The sequence below is a fragment of the Centroberyx gerrardi genome, chromosome 12, assembly GCF_048128805.1.
Source record: "Centroberyx gerrardi isolate f3 chromosome 12, fCenGer3.hap1.cur.20231027, whole genome shotgun sequence".
NCBI classification, from domain to species: domain Eukaryota; kingdom Metazoa; phylum Chordata; class Actinopteri; order Beryciformes; family Berycidae; genus Centroberyx; species Centroberyx gerrardi.
The window spans coordinates 18,479,719-18,488,940 of record NC_136008.1 but is presented as its reverse complement, the minus strand read 5'-3'; the positions used below and the strand labels follow the sequence as shown (position 1 = coordinate 18,488,940).

Genomic DNA, 9,222 nt, shown 5'->3' with positions numbered 1-9,222 from the left:
TTCTCAACCTGGTTTTGTTGTAATAAAACAAGGTTGTGCGTGCCAGAGCAGAGTATGCGCAATCGCTGTGTGGTGTTATGGTGATGCATTATGTTGACAAAGCAGTAGAACAAGCATTTCTCATGTGTTACATCTTATCAAAGCTTCATGAATCCTGGTCTTGCTAATGAAATGAAAGTATTCTATGTGTGATGCTTGTCATCATGTGTCTGTGGTTCTAAATTACTGTATACATGAGAACATAAAGAATGTTTTCATTTTCCCTTTTCCACCTCTCACTGTATCTCAGTACGCCCATTGCTGTTCCTCTTTCTCATTCATAGAATTCTTTCAGTTCTCACCAATTACAATTATTATGTAAAATCATAAAATGGTTATCTGAAATTCGTAGTGGGGCGCTTTCTTGCATGTGCATGTAAGAGAAATGAAAAACTTCAGTTCAGTGTCAGCCCAATGTCATTTATGTGCCTACATCAGTTATTTTTTTGTATCACAATCACCACATTCACCCTCTTTTCTCCACATTTTGTCCATAGATGAGATGCCACAAGGTCCTCTCCTACCTGCGGATATTCGGGACCACCATGTTTGGCGTGTCCCTCCTGGTGGGCATCTCCACAGCCTACATCATGGGCTACCAGTTCTTCACCACAGCCCGCAACCATGTCTCCTTCGGGCTGTACGGTGCCATCTTGGTCATCCACCTCATTATCCAGAGCCTCTTTGCGCTCTTAGAACACCGGAACATGAGGCGGTCCTTAGAGACGCCGATCAAATTGACTAAATCCTTGGCGTTGTGCATTGCAGCGTATCAAGAGGACCCAAACTATCTGAGGAAGTGTCTGGTGTCGGTGAAGAGGCTGACCTACCCGGGGATCAAAGTGATCATGGTGATCGACGGGAACACAGACGATGACTTATACATGATGGAGATATTCAAAGAGATCATGGGATGGGACAAATCGGCTACGTACGTGTGGAGGAGTAACTATCACTTCAAAGGGCCCGAGGAGACGGACGAGAGCTACGCCGAGAGTCTCCAGCAAATCTCCAGAGTGGTGCTGAACAACAAGTGTATCTGCATCATGCAGAAGTGGGGAGGGAAGAGAGAGGTCATGTACACAGCCTTCAAAGCACTGGGGAGGAGCGTGGACTATGTGCAGGTAAGACTGCGAATAGAGAGAGGGATAGAGGGAGGGATGGGATGGGAGGAATATTGGTAAGGGGAAAAGGAGAAGAGCAGGGGCAAGGGGAAAGATGGAGGGAGGAATGGATGTGAAATAGGAAAATATGGATTTTGGATTGAGGGATGAATGGATAGAGAGACAAAGAGAGGGAATAGCTAAAGGGCAGAAGTAGGCACAAGGAAACCAGGGAAGGGGAGGAAAGTATACAAGGAGTCTCAAAAAAAAGAAAAAAGAGAGACAGAGAAAAAAGAGACAGCATGTGTTCACACGCTACCATTCATGTGTGTCTGTGAGCCTGTGTGTGTGTAAATTAGACACCATTATAAACAGGTAGGGGATTCACTCATGTGTATCTCTCTCTCTGTGTGTGTGTGTGTGTGTGTGTGTGTGTGTGTGTGGGCACACACAGGTAAGATTAGGACAGCTAACATCTGAGGAAGGATGGCAGGAGGGAGTGAGGGAGTGAGTGAAAGCTAGATTGAGGGAGAGATGCAGGCTATAAGCAGGTAACACAAGGGAGTGTGAGTTGGGAATGGAGGGACGAAGAAGGGATAGAGGGATGAAGAGATGGCTGGAGCGGGGAATTTGCCAAGTCAAATATGGGGTCCACAAAGAGTCTTTTGTGTCCGGTTTAGATGGACGGTGGCTGTGTGCATCGTGTCGTGTAGTGTAGCGTGAAAAAGGGCAGCAGTAGCTGATGACTAAGTGTAATAACAGATCTTTTTCAGAGAGCTGAGTGTTACATCATCCTCATCAGTGGTATTCAGAGTCTGGGTTGAGGCCCAAACTTGGGTCACAGAAAGGTTAAATTTGGCAACCATTTATTAGATGGAGAAACTGGTGCCTTCAACAGCTTAAGGTTTAACTTGCATAAGACAATTCTAACTTCGTACAAGGCTACAGGCTACTTTATGTATTATTTTCAAGTCACAGCAGCCTGAGGCAGGCTGAATAAAACACTGCAAGAGGCCAATTTAAGATTTAGTGGCTTAATGTCATTAGTCAAAATCAATGAAACAAGCTCAGTGTACTGCAGTCCTTAGGTGAGGAATAATGGTAAAAGGTAATCTGTATGCAACTCCACCAAGTGACATGTGTCTGGTGGTCATGTCATGCAGTATTGTGGGATATGTGAAATATTTGTTTATTTGGAACTTTTTTTTTTTTATCGTCAATTGGATTACTACCTAAATGCTTAAGTGCTTTTGTAAACGAGCACCATGAAAAAAATATTTAGATTGTACTTCATTTGCCACACAAAGTCAACCCCACCTAAGACAACTGACCAAAATATCTATAATTAATTGATTTGTTCTTTAAACTAAATTAATTCCAAAGGGACAACTGGAGAACTGAAAAGTGGAGTAAATATTTGCATCAAATTTTTCATAATACTGGTACAACATAACATTTTGTTTTGGTTTACTGTTGTCCTATTTTAGCAACCTATGATGAATTTCCTGAGTGACACCAAGGACATGAATCATTTTGGCTGCATTTTGGTCTGATGTTGCTGTAATACCCTGTTTCACCTTTATTCACTTCCACATCTGGGAACAGAAACACTCTTCTGAGCAGCTCCACTGCAGAAGTTATGGGTTAAGTGCCTTGTTCAAGTGCACCTCAATGGTAATCATTCACCTTTCCTGCTGAGGTTTTCCCAGCCGGTGTAACTCAAACCAACAACCTTTTGATTACAAGTCTGCTTCTTTAAACTACTGCCACCCCACCCAATTCATAAGGAACACGGCTGATAGATTATTTCAGGAAACAAGAGATTCTGTGTGTCAAACCCAGCATGGGGTCTTCTCAAACCGGATTATTTCAGGCCCAGGTCAGGTCATGGCCGACCCCTTGATGATTGACAGCCATTTTCCCGGAGGCTATTCTTCCAGCTAGGTGGTTTCATGACTGTAATTTGCTTTGACTTCCCCTGGCATGCGTATAGAATATGATACAGCATTGAAAAGTTGGTTGTTGCATAACTCTGTATGCCCATTGCAACTGTCTGGATACAATTTACGGTCCAAGCATACACCAATTGCATTTCATTTACAATACCAATGCTTTAGATTAGACAAAAACTTTCAGAATTGTCCAACTGAAGCTTGCCAAAGAAAGATAGCATAGTTCATAAAATATAATCCTGCAAATGATGCAGCAGTGTTGCATTAGTGAATTCACGTCACTGGTCTTTGTTTTTGTATGTAACAACCTAGGTCAGTTTATTGTATCCACATTTTTATGAGTAGGCCCCATGTTAGCGCAGTCCTCAGTCCCTGAAAGCTCCTGTCAACATCAATGGTAAGCTCTACAATAAAACTGAATTCACAAACTGTTTCCCAAACCAGAATCCAGAGTGACAATGTTCGAATGTGATCAAGAGACAAAGTCTTCTCCATTGACAAATGAGAGTGATTAATTGGACTCACAATTTTTGATTGAGCTTTGACATTCTAATAAACTTTAAATTTAATTTGTATGTTGTAAAGCACAGTATGGTAGATCATGATCTGTGGGCTTTAGTGTGCAGCAGAGTGCAATTAAGTTGAAACAAAAACTATAGTCAATTTTAGGTTTAGGATTAATGATACAGATTACACTCTCAAAATCAAAGGCTTCGAAATCAAAATATTTTCTTTGGCTATAGTCATGCGGGAGCCTTTTTCAGCACTGCATAGAAATTTATTTGGTAAGGCTCTATAATTGCTGTTCCTGAAGAGCTGTAATCAAATATTTAAACATGGAATAAGTAGTATAGAGTGCTCAGTCAAACATTTCATTAGTGTCAAGTACCATCAAGTCACATTTGTTCTGTAATGTTTACGTAACTGATGGTGTTAAGAGAGACGACTTGAGTGATGGGTAAAATTGCACAAAAATCAACTTTTCATAATAACACTTGATTAGTTTTAAACAGTTGTGCATTAGAAAGAAGGAGATTGACGTCTACCATCTACCATGATGCTATCTAACAGCTGCAATTGGCTACAGCCTGCCAGAACCCACTTATTTAACAGAGATTTCAAAACAATTCACTGCAATGCTGCCAGTAATCCTGCCAGTAATCTTCATTATTTTATCAAAAGAGGGACAGGGTTGCATTTTACTGTCATCTCCAAGCTGTGTCTTGTAACAGATGTGTTCAATCTTATTGTTAATAGTGAATGGGCTCTACCATTGTTTTCATCATCTGATTTTGTTTGGTAGAAATACTGCCATTTATAGATAAATGAGAGAGAGAGAGAGAGAGAGAGAGAGAGAGAGAGAGAGAGAGAGAGAGAGAGAGAGAGAGAGAGAGAGAGAGAGAGCCTTGTGAAATCTCATAAACCATCAGTCCTCACTTAGGCCTGACTTCATCTACATGATAATAACTTCCCAAATCACACTCACATTGACCAGCATGAAGCAAGTCACATTAACCAGGATACCATAGAGTACAGGAAACACTTAAATGCTTTGTTCACAATCTAATGGTGCAATAAGAAGTGAAAAAGAGAAGAAGTGGCTAGGACACATTGTCATAAGCTGCATCAGAACATTTCTCTGTGATCTCACAAAAATATGTCTATTGATGGACAAATAGCGATATGGATTGATTTTGTATCTCTGAGTTAGCATTATTTCGCTAAAATTAACACATAGAATGAAAAACTTGAATCTCCCTAATATACCGGAAGGTGCAGGGGGGGGGCTTTGGCTTTGATCTAATTTAATCTAAATTATATTGGGCGTTGGAATGCGTTGTGTCTGCCAGGTAGTGCGTGTTATCTTCAAGTTGTGTGATTGTATGATAATTGTAAAATACAGGTAACTCACTGTGTTTTGTGTGCTTCACGTAGGTGTGTGACTCTGACACCATGCTGGACCCAGCATCATCGGTGGAGATGGTCAAGGTTCTAGAGGAAGACCCCATGGTGGGAGGCGTTGGAGGAGATGTACAGGTATAGTTGTAAAGTTAAAGTTTTCAACTTTATTGCTTGCTGCAAGTAAGAACGTTTGGAATCTTTAAAATGGTTATCATAGTTGTGCTTCAAGATTTGCAAGCTTTTTAAATTATATGAATCTTATATCCTCTTATTTCAACCCTCCTTTTGCTCTTTCTCGCCTATCGTTCTCTCCCTAGATCCTAAATAAGTATGAGTCGTGGATCTCCTTCCTGAGCAGTGTACGGTACTGGATGGCCTTCAACATTGAGCGGGCGTGCCAGTCCTACTTCGGCTGTGTCCAGTGCATCAGTGGGCCCTTAGGAATGTACCGGAACTCCCTCCTGCATGAGTTCATTGAGGACTGGTACAACCAGACCTTCATGGGGTCCCACTGCAGTTTTGGGGATGACCGCCATCTGACAAACAGGGTCCTCAGCCTCGGGTACGCAACCAAATACACGGCACGGTCAAAATGCCTCACTGAGACGCCGATCACGTACCTGCGCTGGCTCAACCAGCAGACTCGATGGAGTAAGTCGTATTTCAGAGAGTGGCTCTACAACTCCATGTGGTTCCACAAGCACCATCTGTGGATGACCTATGAGGCCGTGATCACGGGGTTCTTCCCATTTTTCCTCATCGCCACTGCAATACAACTCTTCTACCAAGGAAGACTCTGGAATATTCTGCTATTCCTACTTATTGTCCAGGCAGTGGCACTGATCAAGTCCTCATTCGCCAGCTGCCTCCGAGGTAACATTGTCATGGTGTTCATGTCGTTCTATTCTGTATTGTACATGTCAAGCCTGTTGCCAGCCAAAATGTTTGCAATAGCAACGATCAATAAAGCTGGATGGGGGACCTCGGGGAGGAAAACAATCGTGGTGAACTTCATCGGTCTGGTTCCCATATCAGTTTGGTTCACCATCCTCTTTGTTGGGATTATCTACACGGTAATCCAGGAGACTAGAAAACCCTTTCCTGAATCAGAGAAGATTGTTCTCATCATAGGGGCAATTGTGTATGCCAGTTACTGGGTCATGCTTCTGACGTTGTATTCAGTGCTGATAAATAAGTGTGGGAAGAGGAAGAAGGAACCACACTATGATATGGTGCTGGATGTATGACACACAGACAGTAATCACCATTTACCACTGAACTCTCTTTATGGGTTGCTTTCACTCACACCATGTTGTACTTATATAAACATTTTTTGGAGGCAGAGCTGCTCTGGAGGCAGAAATTATCTTATTGGTTGAGTTAAACCTCTGTAGGTGGAGCCAAATAACCACAGGTTTTTCAGAGCGCAAGTTAGCTAACTGGCAAACTTGAATGGCAAAGACAGAACTCTGGTCAAAATATAAATAAAAAATATAAATGGCATTGACTTTTTTCCATCCATTCATGACCATGGCATTCATGATCTTGAAACACCAGCAGACTAGCTAACTAGTTTACCTAGACTGCTACAGGCTAGTATGGCTAGTTGAAGGTCAGCTACTGTAGGCTAACTAGCCAACCTAGACAACTTAGTTTGGCTAGATTGCATTTATTGCAGTTAGTAGCAAGAGTGCTAGGCTTCATACCCTTGTCTTTTTCACTGGGCTTCAGTCTGACGTTACTTAGCCGGAAAAACTGTAGATCTGTGGCTCCACCCATTGAGGTTTAACTCAACCAATGAGATTATTTCTGACTCCAAAGCAGCTCTGCCACCAATAAATGTTTGTGTAACTAAAACTCCAATCTGCATGTTGCCAAATGAATGAAATGAGGGACGCAAAAAGACCACCACAAAATGCTCCAAGTGGAAGCTGTGACATTTAGTGAAACCAAAACTCCCACCTGCCATTCCCTGACGGATGTGTTTGCCTTCTATATGGCATAAGGATTGTGGTAAAGAGCCCTTGCTTATGACACATAAGTATCATAACGCAGAGAAATTAAAAAACAGGAAATAACACGTTAGCAGGATACCCACTTGCAGATTCCCAGAACCACATATTTTTAGATTGTTAGTGATGTTGCCCTGCCAGACTTTTGCATATCCCCACAAGTATCCAGATGGTCTGTGTGGATCTAGTGAATAGGTGAGTGCAACAGTGCCCTGCCTTAAAAAATGAGCACCCAGTCCACAAGAATATATCTTGCATTGGTTAAATAGAGTATTTTAATGTCACATGGTCTAAATACTGTTTACGAGGCCTTTCCACCCAACTGAGTACATTTTCTGGGGGAATATTTGCTGTACACCTATCCAGTGTTTTTAAATCTGGGAGGGAGAGCCACAGTGTCCATTTAGAAAGGGTCAAGGGGTGCAGAAAGGGCCAGGAAATGGAGAGCTGCTCTCTTTCTTTTGCTGCACTCGTGTCATATGGGAAAGATCCAAGCTTCCTCCTTGAAAATACTGTTCACCTCAGCTTTCAGGTGGTAAATACTGCTTCTCCGACTACCTGATTCTGACGGCACCAACAAGGAAATACCTTTTGTTAAGTGTAGGGAATAATATATTTATTTCTAATAAAATGAACAAAAGGAATGATTTTTATCACAGAAGTCATTTTGTGGCCACAACATTTTTTGTTTGTGGTTGACATTGCAATGCTCAGTTTGCTGTTGAACATAAACTGAAATGTATCACTCACTAAGTGCATGTGTGTTAAGTTTGAAAGGCTGAAAATAATTATCATGAGCAACCAAAATCAACAGCAACCGTCAATCATGACGGTTTGAATTTGTTAACACTTACAAGTCATTGCTTTGAACGGTCAAGTCGTTCCAGTGGTTATTCCCATATGACATGAATGCAGTATTTCTCTCAACGTTTACAAAGTGAAGAATCTCAAACTGATCACTGATTGGTAGATATACTCTCCACCGGATCAGGTGACCAGGTGAAGTCATGTGACCAGAAGAGTGTATCATTGCTGCTGTGACTGTTTTGTTTCTACAGAAACAATGACCATGTTTTTCTTTTTTAATATGAATGATGAGTGTGTGTTTCAAAAAGGTTTTAACACTATTGTTGTTAATGTATTTCTTTCTACCAAGATGAATGATAACCACCAAGTGGACATTGTGGACATGTTCCAATCCAAAGACTTTTGTGATTTTACCTTCCACATGCCCTTGCTCACTTCCTTCCTTCACATATCAATGATGATTACGTCTCTCTGTAATTTCTCCTAGACTGGGTTTAATTTAGCTTCCTGGCAATGTGTTGAATGACCAAGTGAAAATCTTTCTTGAACACTTGCAAGGGGAGGGGCCTGGTGGGGAAACAAATACTACCTGAAAGTAGGAATGTGAATAAGGGCACTGGTCGGAAGGGAGCAACATTTTGGAATGAAACAAGTCCTATGTTTCCTATAGACCAGGAGCGGACATGAGTTTAATTCCTATGCACTTTTATGTCTCTCCCGTTGTCCAGCATGATGCTTGACGTATAGTAATGGAGATGAAATACCTCAGTGGTTCTCTTTGCATTGCATCAAGGTGTCGGGATGCTGTCCAAAGACAGGTGCATTCTGAAGGTCTCAAGTAATTTATGATCTTTTTGTGATATAAAATATAGAAGTGTCCTTTTTATACGCAGTTCCTTATTAAGTCAAAGCTGGATTTCTCCGCCTTGTCGGCCCTTTGCTGTAGCTGTTAACCTGTTACTTATTGTAAGTTACTTATTGTATTTCAATGCATTTTTATATATAGACATTTTTTATTCTATTTTTGCTTAGCTACCAAAGATTCTTTATTTTCATTCATTTTTTATAAGAAAAAATGGAAAAATGTATTGTTGTGCTTTCAACTGTTATGACAATTACTTGTATATCTGACCAAACAATGTGAAATTATGAGCTGGGGGTTCTGTCTGCAATAATAACAATAAAAATGCAATTTGTAGGGATAAGTTATTGATTTCAAGAAAGGTGATGAACCTGTGTTTTTTTTGTACTTTGATAGAAAGCCAGCATATTTATGTAAGAACATTCTGTGGTTTATTAGGATTCTGTACTTAGTAAGATGTACTTTGGTATACATTTAATTCACCTAGGGCCCCATATGTCTACACTGCAAAAAAGAATAAATACATTTCAGATTTTATTTTTAAT

The 9,222-nt window shown here is 40.9% G+C and overlaps 1 protein-coding gene across 1 annotated transcript; it reads left to right on the top strand.

Annotated features, from left to right (window-relative positions):
• Nucleotides 1-536: 536 nt before the first annotated feature.
• has2 (hyaluronan synthase 2) lies at nt 537-6,243 on the top strand. The gene is made up of 3 exons (XM_071902077.2): nt 537-1,163; nt 5,030-5,131; nt 5,314-6,243. Exons 1-3 carry the CDS (start codon nt 537-539, stop codon nt 6,241-6,243), a joined length of 1,659 nt encoding a protein of 552 aa, XP_071758178.1.
• The last annotated feature ends 2,979 nt before the right edge of the window (nt 6,244-9,222 follow it).